The sequence below is a fragment of the Marmota marmota genome, unplaced genomic scaffold (assembly GCF_001458135.2).
Source record: "Marmota marmota marmota unplaced genomic scaffold, marMar, whole genome shotgun sequence".
NCBI lineage: Eukaryota > Metazoa > Chordata > Mammalia > Rodentia > Sciuridae > Marmota > Marmota marmota.
The window spans coordinates 13,662,110-13,687,477 of NW_026000051.1; the positions used below are offsets into that span (position 1 = coordinate 13,662,110).

At 40.8% G+C, this 25,368-nt stretch overlaps 1 protein-coding gene across 4 annotated transcripts in view; it reads left to right on the forward strand.

Annotated features, from left to right (window-relative positions):
- Astn2 (astrotactin 2) overlaps positions 1-25,368 on the forward strand; it is a 698,452-nt gene that overhangs the window by 319,326 nt on the left and 353,758 nt on the right. For all 4 annotated transcript variants that reach the window (XM_048813212.1, XM_048813214.1, XM_048813213.1 and 1 more), the window contains one exon: positions 16,453-16,599. In XM_048813212.1, the coding sequence (XP_048669169.1) occupies positions 16,453-16,599 (147 nt within the window). The remainder of the gene's footprint in view (positions 1-16,452; positions 16,600-25,368) is intronic.

Here is a 25,368-nt window from a genome sequence, read left to right on the forward strand (position 1 = left end):
GTCCCCCGCAGACTGGAAACTTCATGAGGATGAAGTCTACAGTGTTTCCATTTAGCCTTCCTGTGCTTGGCAGGGTGTCTGGCTTAATTTCTGCTCTATGTGGAGGTCTTCTCTCATGGGTCAGAAGTCTGTCACCTGGGAGGTGGTGTTGCTGGAGTTCAGAGGCTGTGCCTTAGGGTCAGACATCTCGGGTTCAATTTTTATTAGTTGGGTGATCATATATATGATATTTCATTTATGTAGACTTAATTTTATCCTCTATAAAATGACTATAGTAACCATAACTCCATCAGAGTTGTAGCAGAGATGATAAGAGAATGTTCCATGCAAGGCATTTTGTCCAGTTCTCAGGACAGAGTAAGTACTTAAACATGGTTACTGCTCTTTTATTATTATTATTATTATGAGACAAAATGATATTTCTGCTGGAACTCTTGCTCACCTCATTCTCTGCACCAAGGAGATAATGACTGAATTTTATTTCCCTTCCTTTCAGAAGAGCCCATGAAACCTGTTCCCTCTCTCTGTAAAAAAGTAATTGGTTCAGGGCACTCTCCATTCACTCACTCATTTATTCATCCATTTATCAATTTATTCGTTAACAAAATATTAATCTAGCTGATACCCAGTAGCAGTTTCTCAGTTAGAGAAAGTAAGGCAGGGACTGTGTCCTTAAGAAACACAGAGTCACATGTTGGAAGGGCAAATTCTATACTCCTCTCTACCTGGTTATGCAACTTTGCTAAATAAACTTTGCAACTAGTCAATTGGGTGGTTAGTCTGTTAAAAAAATGCAATTTGTTATATTCTGTGCTTTGCACTTTGTAGAAGGAAGGAAGGATGGAAGTAGCGTCTATCGTCCATTGTAGGATCAAAGTATGATTATGCACATTTTTTCCTTTGAAGAACCTGATATTGCAAAAACAAAAAACAAAAATGACCACTTCAAGGTTCTGTTGCCAGAAACTGGTATATCTGGGAATTTGAACCCAGCTGACTTTTGCGATTGTATTTTCCACTCTGTGAGCTGCTGACTAGGGGAAAACCAAGAAGGCAGCAGTGTTGCTAATGATGCTGGTCTTCCTTGACAATTGAAATGGAAGAGGAAACTCATAGTTATGGTTCCCAGGGCTGTTGTTACTTCTACTCTAAGCACACCTACATCCTTATCTCTTCTTATACACTTATTCATACATTCGCATCTTCACACGTATACATAGATTTCTATAAAATTTAGTAGGGTTTCTATTTGAGCTCTTAAGTCTGTTCAGGTGTGGGCATTTTATAAATAAATATGCGCTAACGTTATTACTATTATTGCTCTCCCATAAATTTAACAGCACATGTAGGAAGCTCCAGGTGTGTGTAGCACCTGAATTATAGTTACTTAGGGAACCACCACTACCTTGTCCCTGCCATCTCTACCTTAATGATGCCTCAGTTCCTACTGTACTGTGCCCCTCCATCCCTGGACATGGAAATGAGAGCCCCTAGGGACAGTACAGAGGGACTGTTTTTATAACTGAACAAAGTGTGTGACTTGGATACATCATTACTGAACAGTCCCATGGCTGGGAGGAACTGTGGAAATTTGCAGGATCCAGGGTCTCTACTTAGAACAATGAACATTTATTATCTGCCAGTAATAGTGATAGCAAGTAGAGTTGCTTGCAGTCACTCAAAATATCTTGAGCAATGTACTGGAGACTTTGCATGCGTAGAGTCATAAAGAAGTTAAGTAACTTTCCCGGCTATATTAGCTGACACTTATCAAGCTTTCTTATTATCAGCCACTGTGCTAACAACTTCTTGGTTTAAATCAAGTAATCTTGTGAAGTGGGTATTTTAATTATTTCTGTTTTACAAATGAGGACACGGACGCTTTGAAAGATAAGATTACTTGTAGCAACATCCTCAACCAGTAACGAATGGTGCTGGTGCTTGATCCTAGCCCTGCGGGACTCTAAGGGCCATGTTCTGAGCTCTTTCTCTTTATGACTTCCTAAATTCACAGTGTTAAGAAATTATTGAGCTGCATTTCAAACACAATTTCTCTGATTACGGACCTTACAGGCCTTCTATTTCAGCAATTCGGCTTCTAGGCTTGATGTGTGAACACAGAATCTTTCAGACACTACTTTGTAGTGATAAAAGAAAGCAGCTCAGTCCCTTCCTCCTCTGTGAAGCCAGCCCTGATTTTGTCAAGCAGTTTTCAGGGGCTGCCTCCTCTCAGATCTTACAGGTTGTAACGACTTCAGCAAAACCACCAAGCGTTTATCCCAGTCCAGGATATTTACACCTCCTCTTGGCCTTCTTGACTATGCTCCTCCAAGGACTCCACCTAGCTCCTTTACAAATCCTGTGACTTGCCCGTGGTTCAACTCGGATCCTGAGCTTGGGGAATTTTTTTTTTTTAATTATGGAGTAATTCTTCTGAACTTGAAGGTATGTTAGTCTCCAGCTCAAAATAGAAACTTCTCAGCCTCCCTGTTAAGGGCTTAAGTAGATCCTGGTATTAGCCATGTATTGCCATATTTATATCTAGCAGTTTTAAACAACAAGCAGTTTTAAACAACGAGCATTTAATTATCTCACAGGTTTTATGGTTAGGAATTCGGATACTACCCAACTGGTCCTCTGGCTCAAGAACACTTCTCACAGGGCTTCCATAAAGTTGTCCACCAGAGCTACAGCCATTTCAACGCTCAACTGAGGAAGGATTGCTTGCCAGCTTACTTATATGGTTGTTGGCAAGATGAGTTTCCTTGAGAGCTGTTAGCCAAAGGCCACCCTCTGCTCCTTGCCCTGTGGGCCCCTCCAAGGTGACCCTACAGCATGGCATCTGGCTTGACCAGAACCAGAAAGTGAGACAGTCGATGACAGTGTGTGCGTAACTGGAACCCAGTACAGGCGGTGACATCTCACAGCTTCTGCTAAATTCTGCTTGAGAGAAACAAGTCACCAGCGGGTTGTAATTCTTTACAAGAACTTCAACACCTGGAGGCAAAGACCACTGGAAACCTTTTAGAAGCCGCATGCTTCCATCCTTCTCCCTGTTTCCTTTTCTCCAAACCAAATCTTCCTTTCGTTTTGGGTGACATAGGCTTGTTCATACCCATATACTTGAAGAGTGACTTCTCACTGAACTTTGGGTGCCATAATTCTACCCATGAATATAATTCTTCAGCTTCATCTGGTATAAAAGAAAATCCTCTGATACTCTTATAACCTGTCTTTGCAGAGTAAGGTCCCTCCCTCTATTCCAAGTGCCTTTGTTTCCTCTCCCAGATGTAGATGTAGAACCTGTCCTTTGTCACAAGGTTTTTAGATCCTGATATATTTGATTGTTCACCCTTTGGGATTATGAGGCCCCTGCTGTATGTCCAGCACCCAATGCATTGCAGCCTCTTAGTCAATAATTAACCACATTTTGGTTGACAGAGTGAATACATGAATATGTGTTTGGGTTTTGCACGCTGGTGGGACAGCTTGCCTGCAAGGACTGAAGACATCATCTAGGACAAAGTCCACTCTCCTTGTGGTGGGCCATGACTTCCTTTGTGATCTCTTCCTCCCAGCTCTCTGGCTATCACTTCCCATAGTGCACTCCCTGCACCTAATATCTAATATCCCTATTCCTCCAGTTTACCTGCAAGTCCTGCTGTACCCTCTGCTAAACTGCGTGTCCTTTGTTCTCCACCAGCCAAGTGTCATGTATGTTACTAGCCTCAACTTTTGGCAGTAATTCTATGATCCTCAAATCTGGGTTCAGGTTTACTCCTCTGCTCTGACCTCTGCCACCTCTGTTCAGGGGCCCACTACCCCACTGGGCATTGAAACCCTTGATGACTTTAATCTCTATATCCTTAGCTTATAGCTCAGAGCTCAGCACAAAGTGGGCACACAATAAATATTGATTGATGAATGCATTTCCTCCTGTTATGAATGGAGAGAGAGAAGTCCTGCAAGTGTAAGGGATTTGTTCAAAGACACAGTGAGGAATGGCAGAGCCTGTATTAAAAGTTGGGCTCCGGACTCACAGAATAGAGCTCTTTGCACAGCCCTCAGGCACTTCCTTGACACTAAAAATACAACAGAAAGTGGGTCTAGAATGTCCCCTGGGCTAAGACAACTATTGCTTTTTTGGAGGTGGCATATTGAAACCAGCAGACGTGAAAGGTTTAGGTCCAGAATGTCAGCCTGAAATGGGTAGTGGCCTCTATGTGAAAATGTGCTTGGGCAGAAATGCCTTGCAGAACATTTTTTTCCTCTCTCTCTCTTTTTTTTTTTTTCTTCTTTTATCCTTTTATATTCCCTCCTCAAAGGTCTAAAGGCAAAGCTGTTTATCTCCAGATGGCTGTTTAAACACAATGCAGACGTGCTTTTGTGGAAATGTTAGTGGTCTGAAGAGGAGGGAATAGGTTGAGAAACCAGAAGATATGCTCCTAACTTGAAGATGGGCATGTGCATTCTAATGAAGACTCCAGGTGCTGTTCTGATGAACCCCTGGGAAGGGACAGAGTGATCTGTCCCCCCACTGGGCCCTGGTGCTTTCCTTTGCCAGAAAGAGAGGGTGTATGCATGGAATAAGAGGCTTGGAGCCAGCTGCCTAACCTGATGCTTCTCACAGTTTCTTTTGCCTACAAGTGACCTTGATGGCAAACAAGCCCAGCAACAGCTAAGAAGAGCCAGGCTGTCACAGGGCTGAACAGCCCTGGTGTGAATCCTGGTGCCTGTTTGTGTAACTTATAGCAATGTCTGACCCCCTGAGCTTCATTTTCCTCATTTATAACATGGGGATATGGAATTGACCTCTGAGGATTATTTTAGAGAGCAAGTGAAATAATGCAGGTGAAGTACCTGCATACCCCCTCCCCACTTGGTTCACAATGGACACCCCTGTAGGATGTCTGCTTCCCTTGCCTTATTCTATATGTGAATGTTTTTTTCATCTCTAGGCCCTTCTGGCTGAGACTTTCAAATTTTAGGGTGAAATACCTCAGATCCTTCATCCGGTGTCCTCTCCTGACATGATCTCTGGTCCAATCTTGATTGCCTTCTTCAGAACTTAGACCGCTTGTCTGTATCCTGTTTAGAGCAGCACGTAGATCTGAGCAGCATGGACCAGCTCTGTAGCTGACCAAGCATGTGACCTTGAGCAGATCATTTTTCTTCCCTGAGCTCAAGTTTCCTGATCCATAAAGTGAGGATCCAAGGGTTGCTGTCCAACAATGGGTTAGAAGGGGCTAGCCGAGGATTAGCACAGCATAGGTGCTCTGCATGTGTTTGGACTTTCTCTTGACTTCAATTCCCCATCCCCAGGTCACATGGTCTTTTATTCACTCTGAGCCTTCCTGAGTTTCTGCTGGGGGCTCTTGGATACAAAGGTCAGTGATTATATTTATTGTTCTTACATTTAATGATGATCATGGTGATGATAAAGAAAGAAAAGGAGGAGGAATAAGAGAAGGAGAAGAAGAAATCTATCCACTGAGCTGTTTCTTTCAGGTGAATATTTCTATTTCATCCTTCTAATGGCCCTATGGAGTAGATGTCCTTCCTGTTTAACAGATGAGGAAAAGGGGACCTGGTGAAAGTCAACCAGAAACCTAACCAGACTGGGATTTGAACCTTAGTTTATCTGACTCCAAAGTCAATATTCTTTCCATTACTATAATCTACTATGCACCAGTCTGTGAAGGACCTTTTGGGGAAATATTTGGGTTTGGTTCATCTTGACCATGTGTTGGTAGTAACCAAAATATACTAATTGGATTAATCTAACATCCAGTTATCTGTGGGATGCTCATTTCCAGTGCCACAGGGAATGTGAAAGTTGTTAAATATATTGTCATTGTTCCAGGAGATATTGGTTAAGGTAAGAAAAGTTGACAATGACTCCTCAGAGGTGTATCAGGGGACATTGTTATGAGAGCTGGGACCAACATGCTCTAGTTCTGCTCTGGTCAAATGTGTTCTCCCTCCTCCTAACTTTTAGCACAATGGGTTAGACCAACTGATCTGAAGGGAGCGCCTCCATCTCTGTTTTTCCTGGCTCCATGGTTGCTTCCTTTGTTTGAGACACAGATGACTGAATCTGTTGGCAAAAAAGAAGGATGGGGAACCTGTTTTCCAACTTCAGAACCAAAGAGCTACCTTGGAGAGTAGTGACCTGTTAGTGCAACTGTTGAGGGCAGGAATGTGTTCACCTGGTTAGAGTTGTAGGAGATTTCCATTCCACATTGATAGTTCTCCCACTGAAGGTTACCAGTGATACTGTTAAGAGATTTGGTATCCAGATCTGGATTTGAACCCTGGTTTAGAGTCTCAATAGTTCTCTAGTCTTAAGCTAAATTCAATTTTCTCATTTATAAAATGAGAAGCTAGCAAAGCTTTACAATTGATCAAATAAATTAATATCTTTAAATTATTTAAAGCAATGTGTCATACATACCAAGTGCTTAGGAAAAGATGTCATTATTATTATTACCATCATGATCATTGGTTAGATGTGTTTCAGAGATGTTCAGGTTCAGGCTGAAGGGACATGGGGGAGCTTTGCAGGGAATTATTGCCTTGTTTAACATATTGAGGTCAGAGTCCTTGGAGTTCCCTGTTGTTCTGAGATCCTGTGATTCAAATTAGAACAGATGACATCTGAGAGAACAGTTAGGGAAACTACTGGGTTCCTGTGAGTTACAGTGATAAGGTCAACTTCCAGGAGATAGGAATTCTCTTGCATCTTCAAAAGCTATATACCTTAGACATGCTGAGAAAAGCAGGAAGGACAACATATGGGGTAGAGAATGTATGTGGCCAGTAACAAGGGAAAGGACAGACAAATACAACTGCAGCAGAGGGTTTATGGATGATCAGGCAAAACCCTGTTTTCCATTAGCTCTTTGGTTTGGTCTGAGTATTGGGAGAAAGGGGTGAGTAAGAGGGAGTGCAGAGACTTGAGGAAACTCCCTGATTTTAAAAATATGTGGTCACCCCCAGTCACCACCAATCCATGGGGTCAGAGCAAGCTGTGGATGTGTGGCAGGAATGCTGAGATTGGACGTCAGCAGGTCTTGGTTCATATTCCATCTCTGTCCTTACTGGTTCAGAGACTCCACACAAATCCGTCAAATACTCTGAACTTCCATTTCCCTGAACTTCAAATAAGGGCAGCATTGCCTAGAGCTTACAGTGGGCATGTAGAAAATGAAAAATTCTGCAGGTAAAGCATCCAACAACAGGTGTAGTAAATACTGAATTCACAGCAAACATTATTTCCCTGCTCCTGCTCTAACAAACTGTGGACCAAGGTCCTCTGACATCACCTAGGGGGACAGGACAGTAACTTCTTCAGCAAGTTCTAAGAACAAAGGAGCTAGAAAGGTGCCTTTGATGGAACTGAGTGATGATAACTGGGCCTTATCTTTTACAGTAGCAAGGGAAAGTGACTGCACATTTGCTGTCTGGGTATCACTGCTGGGCCTTAGCTCCTCTTTGCCTCTCTCTCTTCCATCACTGGAGGGGCCTGAAATGGGGATATATCTAGACAGTCCATACTCTGAGAGGGATAACACAGGAATCATCCACCAATGTCTTTAAAAGTAAATTTTTGTAAGTTAATACCAGCTGATGATCACTTGTGAATCTGAAACCCATCTGCCACTTTTCCTTCCTTCCCTCTTTCCCATTTATTTCTGAGCTTTTCTAGAACTTGAGAAATCTTTCGGATCATCCTCTCTACTGTTTCTCATCTGCACACTGCAATTTCAACCTATTGAGTACAGCATCTTTTTCTTTCCCTAATGCATTCCATCAGCCTGCTAAATATAAGCGGAATAGTCTTTAACCTCCTGAACTGGCCTCTTGTATCTGCTTCTTTCCCTTCTTTGCACATATTTTCCTGTGAATTTGAAACTCTATTTTCTTCTTGGAAACCAGAGGCATATAGACATTGGAATCAGACAAGACTGACAGTGAAACTTTTCTCCATTATTTCCCTATAACCCATTAAGTCTTGAAATGGAGGTAACAACACCTGCCTTTGCAGGTTCTTAAGAAGTTCACATAGAATGATGCACATGTAATCACAGAGCCAGCAACAGTTCATTACTAATATCTGCTAGTATTACAGCAATCTTTGTATAAATTATTAAACTACTCATTGTTTCCCTGATTTGTTCCATACAAGGATGTTTCTGCAATTATATTGATATTTTGGGAAAGAAGTTAAATTCAGAAGAATTTAATGAAAACCTTTTTGGGGTTTTTAATACCAAATATATACTCTGGCACTTTAAGAGGAAGTGCAGAATGCAGTATGCTAGCTCATGTTTTTGAATATGGAAGAATTTTCTTTTCATGAAACATCTTGTTATGTGGAAATTACTACACCAGCTCTTTGAGGCATTTGGATATATTTGGAGAGGATTGGAACAGGAGGCAGGGGCACAAATTCTTTCTTTCTTTTTTTTTATTCCACTGTCTTTCCTTTTCTTACCCCCCTCCCTTTCCTCTATTCCTCATTGTCTAATCTATTGCACTTCTATTCTTCCCATCACCATTCTCCTTATTGTGGATTAGCTTTCACATACCAGAGAAAACATTTGACCTTTGGCTTTGGGAACTGGGTTATTTCATGTAGTGTGATAGTCTCCAGATCCATCCATTTGCTGGCAAATGCGATAATCCTACCTTCACACTCAGCCCATGAGACCTGGGTCAGACACTTATAGCACAGCGTCATGGACAGAGTGCTTGCCCTTATGGTTTTTGGCCCAGTAATTCCTCAATGTTTGAATGTGCGTTCACCATAAAGTCTCTGATTCTTCATTTGTCTACTGGGAATAGAACTTAGAATTTTGGTGAAAAGACAGATATTTGAGAGCAATTTATAAACCAAGAAGAATTAAAAGACACTGGCACCATTATTACATCTTCATGACCCACACTCTTGTCACCACCTTGGGTTACCTTTGACTTTGCAAACATATCTCCTAAACTGCCATAGAGACACTCAAATACCCAACTGTCTACAGCCCCTGTGTCTGCTCCAGTGGCTTTAATTTCAATAGGATGCCACAATCCAAGGCTGAGCTATAGAAACATTCCTTATGCATGGAGCAGAGCCACCAATGGTGTCCCCCTGTGGCCTTACAGATGATGGTTGGCCTCAAGGAGCACAGTGAGGACAGGTATTTTCAGGAGCTATAGGAAGAGGAGTTAACAGCCTAGCTTCCTTTTTTTTCCCTAGCTTGCTTTTATTAGCCTTTTAAAATTCCTTATTGTGATGCAGAAAGGTTCCTTTGAAGAACTGTGGTCAGCATCAGGGGGGACAATGAGGCCACCTGGGTCCACCCATGGTTCCCACAGGCTACATCTAGCAGGTTGACAGAGATCTTGGATGGAATGGTTATCAGCTTGGACACACTGGTCAATGGGTTTCCCATTCAGCTCCCTTACCTTTGAATGCTATGACCTTTGGCAATTGACAGTCTCAATTGTATCCCATGCAAAATGTAGATAGTAAAAGGAAACTATCTCTTGAAGTTTCTGTGAAGATGAAATGATAACTATAAGTAAAATGAAAAATTTTACTTATATTGTCTGGCACATAAGTTTTTGTGGATGATGATGACAATGATGACATTTTTTTCTTCAAATTTTATTTACTTTTCATTGTTGCATTATAATTAATTTTATATAATTAATTAATTTTATATAATTTTTATTATAATTAATAAAGTAGGACTCATTATGCTATATTGATACATGCACATAATATAATTTGATCAATCTCATTCTTCAGTACCTTCTCTCCCCTTCCGCCCCACCAAGCCAATTTTTATACAGTATTATAAAGAGATTGAAAATGTAACTTTAGAAAAATAAATGAAAATTAGCAATATGTGGTTTGGAGGACAGAAAGTACAAGACAAACAAATTGCCATTCTAACTGACTAAAATAACTGCCCCAAAGAGGGGGTATCAATACATCCTATTTAACCTGAACAGCAGAAGTTGGCTCATAGAGTGAGATTCAAGAATTATTTAGACATTAAACTGAGACTTGGATTGCTGCTTGTTAAGGGTTAAGTTTGCTGTCTCTGGAAGTACTCAAACAAGGGCTGGATGCACACATAACCAGATCTTAGAGAACAAATCTATGACGGATGAGAGATGTAGGGAATTATGTATCATTTAAAGGATACCATGGATGGGCGAGTGCCAAGGAAAAAGAGCAAAAACAGCTAGTTCAATTCAGAGATAAGGGTTTGGGGGAGCCATGGATCTAAGAGGGGAGGAAGAAGGAAAGGTGCCCCATATGGAGACATCCCCCTGAAGTTTGTGGAGAATGCAGACATCAGAAACAGGCTGAGGATATAAGGACCACACTCTAGAGTTTATAAGAAAACTCCAGTTTCAAATATTCTTTCTTCCTGCCTCTAGCATGACACCTGCACTTGTCAGACAAGGTGTCCCAATTTTAGTTTCCAGAAATACAGCAGAGAGGCACAGAGTTTCTGGAGCTCAGGTGCTGCAGGAATCCCATGAGGCACTCAGCGAGGTTAATGAGGCACTCCAGAGATCTGCCATGGTCACCCTGATGTGCAAGCAGATTGGAGCTTCAGTAGAGGCTTTTTAAAATTATTTTTGACTAGACAGGTACCAATGCTTACCAGAAAAAAAGTGAGTGAATACATTTGGCTAGTAGAAAAACAACCATATTCCACTACTGACATCTCTTGGTAGAAAGGGAAACATTTCGGCTTTTACTCATTCATTGAAAAGATGTCCACTGAGCATCTACTATATTCAAGCATGCTATAGGCATGGGAAATAATAGGAGGGCACTCAATATAAGGTCTGGCATATAGTGGATGCATATTAAATAACTATGTTTGAATGAATTAACTCCAGATAAGGACATTGAGATTTGGAGGCATAAGGTGACTTGTCCACAGGGGTCAGCAGCCAAGTGTAAAAGCCAGAATCCCAGCATGAGTAAAAGGTTCTGCGATGTCCAGGTAGATGCCAAGTGATAGGCAGTGAGGTTTTGAGAAAGCAAGAGAAAAGGGCAGATACCGAGAGCTTACAGGGCCCAAGGTCTATGTCGGGCTCAGCGCTTTATACTGTAATTAGTATGTCCCGTGTAATTCAAACAGCTTCTTTACTCGTTAGACATTATCATTGCCACATCGTAGATTTAAAAACTGAGGTTCAGAGATTTAAAAACTGTAGGTTGCCGAAAGTTAGACAGCTATTAAAGGGACAGGTTTGCATTGAAATTCCCATGTCTAAAAGCAAAGTTGAGACTCTTCTAAGTGATCTTTCTACCTCCTGTGTCCTCCACCATCCTGAGTGCCTAGAATCCACACCCTTCACCACAGTGCCGTATGCCATTTAAATAAAATAATTGCTTCTCAACATCGGACCTAGTCTTTCAGCCCTTGGGGATATCAGGAGGAAGGAATCAATGGGAGTGTAGCAGCTTTAAGTTTTCCACGCACAATGGTCTGATGGGGTTAGATCTATTTTCTTCATTGTAAGAAGTGATTGATTCAATTTCAAATTTAACTTAAATTTGATTTTCTTCTCTCAACCTGGCATTTCCAAACCAAGAATCAATCAAACCCCAAATTATAGGCAGTGTGTGGACCAACAATGCCAAGTTATTTCCAGTCGAATTTCTCAAGCCATGCATTTTATGCCATCCTCTCCTACCTTGATAGGAGTTGAAGGGTATGAGAGGGGAAATGAAAGGAAAATTAGATTATTAGCTTTCTCCAGCCTCAACAATCAATATCCCCTGTAGTGACAGGGAGGTGACTGTGAACGGGGATGTGAACCAAAGGGAACTATGACCATGGCCATCTGAGGAGACCCATGTTGTGACTGGAACTTTTATTTACTGTTTTTTTTTTTTTAACTAATTACATCTGTGATCTTTTCCAGCCTCACATAAGTTCTGAATGAAGATCTCTTTTTCCGTTTTCTCATGGAGACATTTTGACTTATAAGGGTTGGATCAATTGACGAGTGTTACACAGGTTTCATCCTGGAACCCTTGTCCTGTGATAAAGGGGGCAGTAATGTGACACAGGGAAAGGATAGAACAGGACTGGTTCTAATTCAGTCTCTGACTCATACAAATTGAGTGACCTTAGCTAAGTCATTTCATTGCCCTGTACTTCTGTGTCAAATGGAGATAGTGGCAACAATTTGCCCTGAGAATGAAATGGGTTGGTGCCCACCCCCATGTAAGCTTCAAAAACATTGGCTGTTGTGTTCATTATCATTTCCCTCATGCCTAGAGTAGTGCCCAGGAAGAGATGATATTCAATAAAAATTAATGGGCTGGGGGCTGGGGTTGAGGCTCAGTGGTGTAGAGCACTTGCCTGGCATGTGAGAGGCACTGGGTTTGATTCTTAGCACTGCATATAAATAAATATAGGTCCACTTACAACTAAAAATTATTTCTAAAAGATTCATGGGAAGTGATGGATGGATCGTAGTGAGCAATCCCCAAATGGAGGTTCCCTTTCCTACTTCTTGCAATGCGAGTGCTTTGCAGCGTTGGCATGGGGACGGGGTAGACATTATGGGATATATATATATTTTCTAGCTTGCTACCCTCTAACTCACTGGAGCCAAGTGCTTATGTTCAGTTCCATGGACCAGCAACTCTTAAGAAGTCACCTTTGTTTGAGTCCCACTGTGAAGTTTCCGGTTGCCATGGCAACTCCCCAAACCCCAGTGACTGCTCCATGGGCAGCTGGCCTTAGAGCAAGCTTGGCCAGTGTGCTTTCTTCCTCCTGGACTTCAGAGAAAACTGTGGTGATTCAGACCTTCTCTGAGTAAGCGACTGCCCCAGGATGCTGTCCGTTCTTATTCTCCTTCTCACTTTCTCCCTCTTCATGTTTCCCTCCTTCACTATCTTCTCCTTTTGTTTTCTGTTCTTGTAAAGAATAATTCAGTTCCTAATATGATAATTGGGAATTATCATGTTAATAATATGATAATTATTATATATTTTGATCTGGATTTTGCCCTCAGTGATGAGAAAAATAACTATATATGGTTAGGGAAATATTGCTCACCCAGGGCCTACCATAGGACAGAAACCATGCTGAGCCTTTGAAGCTTACTGTCTCATTCAGTTCTTCCAACACTTTCAAGGGATAAGTCATTTTATTCCTATTTTCTCAGTGAAAAACCACATCTAGATAAGCTAAGGAGACTTCACCTCCCACGTTGACTCTTAAAGACCATGGGTTACTGGAATGATTTAAGTGACCTAGGTGATACCATTGGTTCAGCCAGGGCCCAGCAAGGGAGTAGGAGCAATCCCACTCCTACTCCTCAGCCATCTTCCCAGGAGTCAGTTCCATGGAGCCTAGGTGGTATTTCTAATAGTTGGTTAATTAGTAAAAGGAATGTCTTGGCCATATATGATTCTGTGGCTATAGGGTCCAAGGATGAGAAATGCTTTCTTGGGGGGTGCACAGGTGCTTTTCCATGCCTGGCTGGCCAGGGCATTCATTCCCCAGTGCCAAGAACCTCCTACTCCCTATCACACCAAGAATTAGAACCAAGAATCTGTCCTTGCAGGACTTATCCTCAGATATTCCTTCCCCCAGAGTAGGGTCCACAGAATCTCAAGTAGAAACTGGTATCAGTTGTTTGGGAGAGATTTGTTATGTAATCAGGCTTGGAGTAATAATATGTTGACATTTTAAGATGAGATCTATGCATGACACCAACTGAAGCTAGTCTGCCTTCTTTCTAGTAGAAAATATTGATGTTAGCTTGTTTATATTACTAAACTGTTTTTATTATTTGGGTTTGAAACAGCCTCTTATGGTGCTCAAATAAAAGATAAAACTTGTTGCTTTTTTTTTCCCTGTGGTCATTTTAGGTTTTAGGGATTTCCCATCTTCTGACACTAGAACCATCTTATTATTTAACTGATTCTTCCAGTTAGCATTTATTGTACAACTGTAACAACTGCAAATGTGTGAATAGTCCCTACAATACTGTACGTTATCTTAGGACTGGGAATAAAGACAAGGATCCTATTCTTCAACTAACCAACTTCTTGGTTCCAGGCAGCAAGCTGTGCATGAGAGACCAAAGACAGAGAAGATGCAATCTCTTTCCTCAAGCTGCTCACTGTTTATTCAGAAAAATAACATCCATAAAGCAATCTTCGTGTGCGCTGTTATGAGGCTCTTCTTCCACTGGAACCCATTAGCGTGGCCATGTTAGTTTGGCATTTCTTTTGGTCTGCGTCATGCCGTCACTAACATTCCTGGAAGTGATCATGCATGTAGTGAGATTCTACCATGTGCCAGACACTGGGTGAGGCACTGGGACAAAATGACAAGCAAAGGACATGGTGCTTTTTCTCATGATCTATACACTAGATTCTAGAGTTTGGAATAAGATATTCAGGGAAACACAATCAATGAAGGATTTACATTTATGATGAACCTCAAATAGTGTTGGGGAGGGAGACAAGGAAATGAGCAGAGCTCTATCCAAAGAAATAAGACCTACACCAGTATTAACCTGATGGAGAGGCTGACTGTGAGGGCATCGCACCAATCCAGCCCTGCCGACACCTCGGCCAGGCAGGAGACTGCAGAGGAGGTATGAACGTAGGAGTCATCATGAAAGGCTGCAGATGCCAGGCTAATGGGCACAGATCATTTCCTGTGACCAGACACTGTAAAACAGCTCAAGGGGTTTCAGCAGGAGTTGCAGTGGACAGATATGCCCACACCTCCCTCATCCTGCAAGCACACAGACACTAGGAGAGAAGGGGACAGGATGTGAAAATGCCAACGACATGGAATAAATAGGGCTGGGTGACTTTCATTTCTATAAAGGAGGAAAACAGAAGTCTAAATGATGACATCTACGTGCATGACCTTCTGAGATGCTGTCAGTACATTAAGGAGCTCAGGAAGAGGAGGGGGCTTTAATGAGAAGATAATGAGCCCTTTGTTGAGTGGATTAAATTTGACATGTTTGTGTGATGTCCACAGAGAGTCAGGAGGTTCAGGGAGAGAAGTTTACTCAAAAGAAAAGCTCAGCAGGTAACAGAAATTTTGGAGGTATTGTTCTAAAGCTGGTAATCAAACCCTTGAAAACATATGTCAAGAGCAAAGCCCAAAGCTTGAGAAACAAACTGGGACTCAGATCTTTTTGCTGGCCCAACGCACTCCTAGCCATGCCAAGACAATCGACTCATTCCACTGCATCCATTAAATTGTCTTTAATTTTCCCATGTAAAATTCGCCTCCCCACACTCAATCCTCTTGTCTAGGTCTTACACAATTTTTCTTGGAAGCCAATTAACTGTGCATATGCTTGCTTTTGTTCTAACCTATAAATTCCTGAAGAACAGGGGCTATTCTTATTTTGCCCTATATGCATCTCACAAAGTAGGTGCTCAGTAAATGCTATTGAATGGCTATCTGTGAGACCCTTCCAGAGGACAGACATCAAGCACATTATGTCAGGTGGTCATCTCTGGAGTCCTGTGAGGGGCCTCTTCTACTGAGGTTTGGAAAGTGAAGCAGATCACACAGCCTGAGAGGACTAAAGCCTAACTGTAAACCTAGGATTATCCAACACCAAGGCACACACTCATCCCATTGCCCCTGCTAAATTCAGCAACACAATGCCATCCCACTTGTTTCTAGAGAGAGTGGAGAGTTTGGTATCACCTCATGATTATCAAGAATGGCTACGGGGAAGGGGGTGAAAATCTAGCTTCCTTATATTAAGAAAGATATTGAAAGGAGCTATAAAAAATGTAAGATGATGCCATGCTTTTCAGTTTTGATTTAGAAAATATATGTTCTTTATATTAATGTCTAATGGGTTTATTATTGTTATATTTCAATAAATCAATCTTGAAATGGCTGCCAGCCTTGGTGGTACATGTCTGTAATCCTAGCTGCTCGAGAGGCTGAGGCTGAGGCTAATGCAGGAGGTTCATAAGTTCAAAGCCAGCCTCAGTAGCTTAGGGAGGCCCTGAGCAATTCAGCAAGACCCTGTCTCTAAATAAAATATTTTTTAAAAGGGCTGGGAATGTAGCTTAGAGGTAAAGCATGTGTCTAGCATGCCTGAGGCCCTGGGTTCTATCCCTGGCACCACAAAAAAACAAAAACAAAAGAATGGCCAACCAAATTGGAGAGGGATGAGTGAGACTAGCAACAATTTTCGGAGAGCTTGTTTTTTGTATTGTTCCCCCAAAGAAATCATAAACTCATTTGTCAAGGGAATTAAACCAAGACCAAATAAGGATATGCAAAGGTTGAAAAAGATGAGAGTTTTTCCCCTCCTCCTTTTTTCAGATTCCCATTCTGTAAATAATAGGATTCCCAAATGCCATGTTGTCCCCATTTCCTCACCTCATGGAATTATGTGTGTTTGTGTCACCAGGTTTACTGAAGAGTCCAATGAACAAGACAGCCCTGACACTGATTGCGGTGAGCTCCTGCATCCTGGCTATGGTGTGTGGCAGCCAGATGTCCTGTCCACTCACTGTGAAGGTGACTCTGCATGTACCTGAGCATTTCATTGCAGACGGTAAGAGCCCCACTTCACAGTGCCCCACTGTTACCTGGCACCTTGCATCTCTAGCTGGTCAGATGTCTCGACGCATGGCCCAACCTCAGAATGGTAGGCAGTACAGGAAAAATGAAGCGTCCAAAGGCTTTGGAAGAGTCCCTTATCATTTAATGTCCTGGGTTATCAGAATTAAATGAAAGATGGCTTTCATTCTACGTGCAGCGATAAGGTTTGTTAACTATAGGAAGAATTCAAATGTGAATGAGGGAGGATGGAGCTACTTCAGAGAACCTACTGCTTCTTATTATTTTTGTGGATCCTATTCCAATTTTAAAACACCCCCCAAAGGGTATTTGCTAATTAAATGCATATGACAGGGAAGATGGTTTGAGTTTTACTGGAACTTCCTGAATGTTCAGGAGAATATTCATATCTCATTCCCTGTTAAAGTACGTTACAAGTATCTTACATTCTACCATTTATTCTTCGCCCAATTAAATTGAATTAATGAGACACTGTAGTCACTGCAGTCATTAGCAAAGCATGGTCCAAGAAACTGATTAAGGTGTTTGATATCTATTGCTAAAGTGCCCTCCAGAAAAGTGGTTTCAGTTTACATCCTTCAGCTTGGGAGGTTGGCGCCTGTTTCCCTGAACCTCTGTCCTCACTTGGCATGACTATCTTGAAATGTATTGAAGTTTAGTAGAAATAATCTCATGAAGGGCATCAGAGCTATGCATGCTAATGAATTTTTATTTTTTTAAATCTTTCACACTTTTTGAAAGTGACTTCTTGATTAGTTGGAAGATAAATGTATACCTGTGAAACCATCACCATAAATAATGCCATGATCATAGCCATCACCTCTGAAGGTTTCCCCTCTCCTATTTTTGTAATAAGAACCTTTAACATAAAGGCCCAGCTCAAACCAAAAGAAGACTTTTAGCACCTCAGAAGCTGCCCACATGCTCCCTGCCCATTAATGCTCTCCAGAGGCAACCAACACTCTGACTTCTATTAGCTTGTTAAATTTTTAAACCTTTTTCATTGGATATACCAGGAATGTTTTTGAGATCCTTTACTTCCATTTGTCAGCCTTATCTCAAAGCAACTCAATTTTTTCCATGTTTTAAATTGTGATATTCAAACTTAACTCCTTTCCTTTAATTTGAGCTGATCAGAGCAAAGTGGAACTTTTACTCCTTTCTCAGAAATACCCATACTTCTATTAATGCAGTCTCTGACTGTTCCCATTTCACCATAGTGAATGAGATTCTGCTTGTTTCTCACTTGGACTATAGATAAGCTCTATATTTCTCATTTTGTCTATACTCAGTTGATTTTCAGACTTATATATACGTCTTTTTTTTTTTTTTTTTTATTTTTTTNGGGTTCTATCCCTGGCACCACAAAAAAACAAAAACAAAAGAATGGCCAACCAAATTGGAGAGGGATGAGTGAGACTAGCAACAATTTTCGGAGAGCTTGTTTTTTGTATCAGGGATTGAACCCAGGAACACTTAACCACTGGACCACAATCCCTAGCCCTGTTTTATATTTTATTTGAGACAGGGTCTTGCTAAGTTGTTTAAGGCCTTGCTAAGTTGCTGAGGCTGGCTTTGAATTTGTGATCCTTCTGCCTCAGCCTCCTGAGCCACTGGGATTACAGGCATGCATCACCATGCCCAAATGTACAAATCTTCTGGTTGGTCCCTCTGAAATCATATGTGTCCCAGTGAGAGGTAAATGTGTATGAGAGACAGCAGGGGGATGACAGAGGAGGCACAAGAAATAAAATTTACAGGAGCAAGTAGGCAAGTAGATTCGCAGAACTTGGGGCTGCAAGAATTGCCAGAACCTGAGCCTGGCTGGGAAATAGGGCTGGGTAAGCAGGAATGACAAAAACTAAGTCTGAAGGAATAGTAGGAAAATTTTAGCAATAATGGTAGGCCTGTCCCCGACCTGATATCCCTCATAAATCACTACTCAATAACTGTTCAATATTAGGCCTTAGGGATATTCAAATTTTAGCTATTTATTTGCATACAGTTAGAAGTGGAGGCCCTTAGATGATTACCTATCTCAAGGTTATGGTCAAATAGTTAAATGTTTAAAAGTATAGGCTATGAATGATACAAGTGTGAATTCCAATATTTTTTCCTATTGTCTGCCACTTCTGTAGCTACAGCTACATGATTTACCTTCTCTTAGCCTCTGTCTCTGCATCTAAAAGATGTAAATAATATTAAAAATACTTATAAGGGTTTTGTGAGCACTACAACTCCCACTTCTTTCCCATCTTTATAAGATGCAGCTGGGAAATAGCAAAATCAAAGGGGCACTTAAGAACTCTGCATATGATCTTGATGGCATGGAAGGACCAAAATGGGGTGATTTAAATAATGCCCCTTCTCAGTGTCCTGATGATGTCCTATTCTGACCTCTGTCCCCAATGGGCTACTATGTAACTGCCGTGGGCTTGTCTGTATCTGCTTCTAGACTGGGATCTCCATGAGAGTAGCAGCTGAGTCATTTGGCAGGAATGTTATCTCCAATGACAATCACAGTGCCTGGTCCATGATGGACATTCAGTAAACATATGTGACCTGAATGTGATGTGGCCTGAATTAAAGCAGAATTATTAACAGTATTATGGGATTCTTCTACTATATTTCTAACAAAAGGGGACCCTGGAAGAAAACGCAGGTAGAAAATGTATAGGAAGCAAAGAGGTTTTTAAATGTATCTGGGATTTGTTTCAATCCAATAAGGAAAGACACAGATACAGAAATAACTTGTGAAACACTAAGTTTATCTGATCACAGATTCTAGGTACAGATGTACAGTACATGATGCAGGGCCTCAGCCAGATACCAGGGTATATCAGGGGGTCAAGGGAGCAAGAGAGAAGAATGGGCAAGAGAGTGTATTGTAATTATTGTGAGAAGATAGGGTCAACAGGGTAGATAGGTTTAGGGTTAGCTAGTTTGAAATTTGGTAGGCTATGAGGTTTAAGAACTGTCTCCAGTTATCCTATACCAGAACCCAATAGTGATTAGGAAAGAGAAATATTATCTCCAGGGTGTATGAGGCAGAAAAGGAAGATGCATGGAGTCAGGGCTCTGTATTGGTTAATCTGATAAGAAAGGCATACTCCTGAGCACGTCTTTTGTTATCTGTAAGATGTGGTTAACCTCAGGAGGGCTGTCTCTCACCAGTCTGGAAAGCTCAGATACCAAAGTATCAAGAATATAGAAAATAAGAAAATACAGTTGGTACAAAAGAGAATTAGAAATAAGCATGGAGCCTACAAGTTCCAGAGTGTAAGCATGGCGGGCAGCATTGAAAGGCCTTGCCCATCCCAGCCCTTACATGATGTAATGTCTTGGTTAGCAGTGTATCCTCTGAAGTGAGACTGGGTGGGTTTGCATCTCAGTCCCATTGTTTATTTACAGTGAAACATAGGAGAGCCAAGTGATTTCCAAGAATCTCACTTTTCTCATCTATCAGATGGGGATTATTTTGAGACTAATGATTGACATAATGCATACTAAGTGTCTAGCCGAGTATGTAAACCTTTGTGATTGCTCAATATATGACAAGTGGCATTACTTGTATTCTTAAAACAGTTCATAGAGAAAGAGACTTTAGAAGCAGAGGCATGGTATGGCAAGAAGTTGCAGCAGTCTAAACAGCCTAAATAGATGCCTTTAGCTGTTCTCAGGTGAATGGAACAGGAATGTGCCCCCCTCCAGATGGCGGTGCCAGTCCTATACAAGGACACATGAAATCCTCAGTCTTCTGGACCCCAGAAGGAAACCTGAAAGTAGCCATTACTGGCAGTAAGGTGGATGGCTGTCCTATAGTTCCAGGCAACTCCACTTTCCTACATGACCCCAGTGATTCCTATGGTAGAAACTATATGTATTGTTCATCTCACTCCCTTAATAGTGCTCCAAATTTTTCCCATTTGACATATACGGGAACTGGGACTTAAAAAGGAATAGAATTTATTCTTCTCTGAGGGTAGAGAAGGATAAAGAAAAGAACAATCTTTTGTGCAATGGACTAGTGAGGTTTCTAGCTCTGATTCCTGGAGACACAAGGGTGGTACATAGGGGGATAAGAGAGAAAGCTAAGGTGGTATATTAATGCACTCCAAATCATACAACGCCTAAGACCACTACCAAGTTAAAAAAAAAAAAAATACTATAATGAGGCCTGTCAGCATGAAAGCAGTTTGTGTCACGTGGGAGGATCTCCAGTTGGGTCCAGATCTCTCAAGGGCTATCACCATGGCAGCTCCCATTCTTTCTCACTCTCCCCCAGAAACTCCAAGCCTGCTGATGTGCCCTTAGCCAATCCCACGCATTGCGCTGTCCGTGGTGCTGAAGCACTAGAAGGGGCTGAGTAATGTGTCCCATCTTAGGGAGGAAAATGAATTCTGACCTTGTGTTACTGCATGATTATACTTGATGCTTACTGCCCATTATAGGGAAAAGGTCAATATGACATAGCACTTGTCCAGAGCCCAGCTGGCAAGAGCAGTACATACTGACACAATCCCCTCCCAGCTCTTGGCAAATCTCACCCCTTCTTTTCTCTGGGCTTCTTCATGGCCACCAGTGGCTGTTTGCCCTGCTAAGTACACATTGAAGATAGGAAATGCATCTCCAATAAACTTACTGAAATTAGCATTGTTTCTCTGGTTCTGATCTATAAATTTGTCTTCATCTGGCTGATAATCCCCAGAACTAGTTAATCAAATTCTGAGGGTGGAGCCCAAGTATTAATATTCTTCACAAGAATTCTAGGTGGTCCCTAACAGAACTTTTGAGAGAGATGTCTATATTTATGTCTTACCTTCATTCCATAGAACATGTGATCATTCTTTACAATCCTTTGGAATCCTTATAAGGCTCTTTGGTAAGGGTTTCTGGTATTCTTGATCTTTTACTTTATCAACACCCTATTATTAGAGCTCCCTGGTAGCGTAAATCCAATGATTGCTCATAGACTTTATACAATGTGAATTGCCTATCCTTAAGGTTTTGTGACATATTAATTCTGGGCCTCATCAAAATTGCCAGGCAGGTAGTATTAGTTATTATGAAAAGCCTATCTTAGCTAAGATGTTAGTTATTATATTCTCTGAAGATCCCAATGTAAGTCAAGATGAAAGTGCTGCTTTGCTGAAACATGTGGAGAAGAGATTACCTCTACACACTGTGTGTGAGAACATGAATTCGTAAAGTCATTATGGGGAAAAGTGTGGAGGTTTATCAAAAAAATTAAAAATGGAACTCCTACATGACTCAAAAATCCCACTAACAACTATATACACAAAGGAAATTAAGTTAGAAGGTCAAAGAGACATCTGTACTCTCATGTTTATTGCAGCACTATTTTCAATGGTCAAAAAATGGAAACTACCTAAGTGTCCATCAACTTATGAGGGGAAAAAGAAAATGTGGAATAGATACACAATGAAATACTATTCAGCCCCCCAAAAAATGGATGAAGGCCTGTGAGCTGCTGTTGTTACATGGATAGAACTGCAGGTCATTATGTTAAATAAGGTAAGCCAGGGATATAAAGACAAATGATTTCACTCATATGTTGAATCTTAATAAGTTGATTTTAGCCAGGTGTGATGGTGCACACCTATAATCCCAGAGGTTGGGGAATTTGAGGCAGGAAGATCACAAGGTCAAAGCCAGCCTTAACAACTTAGCAAGACCCTGCCTCAAAACTTAAAATAAATAAATATAAGGACTAGAGATGAGGCTTAGTGGTTGAGTGTCTGAGTTCAGTCTCTGATACCAAAAATAAACAAACAAATAAATAGATACATAAATAAATAAAATAAACAACAACACATTGATCTTGAGAAGTCAAGGGTAGCCAGATATGGTGGCACATTCTTCTAATCCCAGTGACTTGGGTGGCTGAGACAAAAGAATCACAAGTTTGAGACCAGCCTCAGCAACTTAGAGAGATACTGTTTCTTAATAAACATGAAATAAAAGGACTGGGGATGAAGCTCAGTAGTAAAGTGCTCCTGGGTTCAATGTCCAATATCAACTTTTAAAAAAAATTAATTATAAATACTTTAAAAAATAAGTTAAGGGCTGGGGATGTGACTCAGTAATAGGGAAATTTCCTGGCATGAGTGAGGCTCTGGATCTAAACTCCAACACCCCAAATAAATAAATGAACAAATAAATGAATGAATAAAGTTAAGAGTAGAATACTGGTTTCCAGAGTCTGAGGAAAATGGGGAAAAGGAAGGACGTGAAAAGATTGGCCAATGGATACTAAGTTATCGTTAAATAAGAGAAATAAACTCTGATATTCTAAGGTGCAAATGGGTGACTATAGACAATGATAGTATACCGTATGTTTCAAAAAAGCTAAAAGAAGGGATTTAAAACATTTTTACCACAAAAATGGTAAATGAGAAGACAGATATGTTTACCCTTGTGTGAACATTGCACAATAAATATATGAAAATATCATGTGGTATAACATCAATTTGTAATTTTGTGTGTCAGTTAAAAATAAATTTTAAAAACATGGGACTTGGAGATGTTAAGTGTTTTGACTGGGTTAACACACAGAGGTGAGGCTGTAAATGCTCAGTCTATGAAATCCTAACCCAGTGTTTTGCCATGCTCTAAGCTTCCAGAGAAGAGAAAATGATAATTATTATTTGCTTTGAAAAAGGAAGAGGCTCACTATAGGAAGCCTCAGAAAGCAAAACTACAGCTATCTGGGGGATAAGGATAGTGAGGGATGGCAGTTGATAGAGTCTTGGTCTGGAAATGTCTTCTTCTACTATTGACTTTGTGTTAGTTACTTAAATGTTCTAAGCTTTGGTTTCATTATCTATAAATTGGCGATAATAGCAATATTTACCTCATAGACTTATTGTGCAGAATAAGTGAAATAATGCTCATAAAGCTTTTAGCTCAGTACCTAAGACCTAGTAATGGCTCAATAAATCACATAAATGTTAGCAGTTGTGATAATATTTTCTTAATACTGGAAGGGGGTCATTTCAAGGTAATGAGTTCCCCGTCATGGAGAACCTCCAGAGGATAGATGACCACCCTGTGTGAAGCCATAGAATAGAAGGAGTGCTTTTGGATGGAGTACATGATATTTTGTTTTGGAGCCATTATATCGGAATCAAAATTTTAAAACCACTTAAATTTTTAGGACTTTCAGAATATGTTTGTTTGTTCTTTTACTGCCTCGTTCCTGATCATCACCCATTTCTTTCCTAGCTTCAGAAAATAGGGTAAGACTTAGAAATGGGGAAAGGACAGGAATGTCCCTTGAATATTTTTTTGTGTGGCTAAATACAAACATATATACCTAAAACTATGATTTTATATTGATATGATTATTGCATAAAATTGCATGTTGCAAAATGCGTTTTTATTTTTAATTCTTTTTTAAATTTGTTTTTTTTTAGTTATAGGTGGACACAGTATCTTTATTTTGTTTTTATGTGGTGCTGAGGATCGAACCCAGTACTTCAGGCATACTAGGAGAGTGCTCTATCTCTGAGCCGCACCCCAGCCCGCAAAATGCGTTTTTATTCAGGTCAGTTTAAACTGTCATCCTCCTCTTTTTGGCTGAAGTGAGATGGCGTTCAAGTCTTCTCTGTTGCCTGTAACTGAGTTATTTGGAGTCTGTCTGAGGACTCTTTCTGAGCCTAGGAACTCATCCAGTATGAGTGGCTGCACATTAGGATGGCTAGTTCATTAATATGCCACACGTTCACCTGTTTGTGCACACAAATTTGTTTACAATGAATCTTGTCTACATTTATTTGCTTCCAACCATACTTCATGTCTTTCAACCCAGGAGAGTAAGCTAATGTGTGGCTTTGTGCCTTTAATGAGGAGTGAGGCTCATCAGAAGGTGTAGAGCTAGTTTGCAGTGATTTGAATACATGGGAGGAGTATTTTCAATTCTTAAAAGGGAAAAATTACACCACACTGAAAGTGGCTGCTGAGCCACAAACTGCCAACCAATTTATTTTTAAAGAGTAGCTCCTTGGACATCCTGCTCTCTGGAATCATCCCAGGCTTTGTTTCACAACGTTTGGTGTTGACTGCAGATCCTTGAACATCATGGAACATGTTAATTGGTCGAGGTGCTTAAAATACGGCCTCTGCCTTTTCTCCCTCATCTCATTTGCATGCAGTTGATCTGTTTAGGTAGGTGGACTGGCTGCCTCCTATCTGCTGCTTTCTGTCACTTTGCTAATACATTATTCTCCACCAGAATCACCCCCTCTTCATTACCATTTATTGTAATCCCACCCCTCTCTAAGCCTTGACTTAATTTTCTATTTTTTTTCCATAAAACCATCCTCAGTGCATCTCCCAGAGATAAGTGATCTCCTTTTCCATGATTATTACAGTCAACTCTATTTTTACCTTTCAAATGACCTCACAGTCTCTCTCCACTAACTTACTGTCATGTATGTGTCATTGAAACAACTGCCTTAGCCAAAGAGCTGGCCTCCTACATTGAATCTAACCTCCCTCTGTCTTTTTTCAATCCTGAAAATAGAATGATGGTTTAAAATGAAACAAAAATCTCAATAAGTGATACTTTTCCATAAAACTGTTCAATGTCTTCCTTTGAAGTTTGTTACAAAGACTATACTTCTTGACATGGTCCTTGGAGGTCAGATCCTTGCCCATCTCTCTGGTCTCAGCTCTCACTACTGTTCATACTGGTTCCTTAAATAGTCTCTGCTGCCTTCTG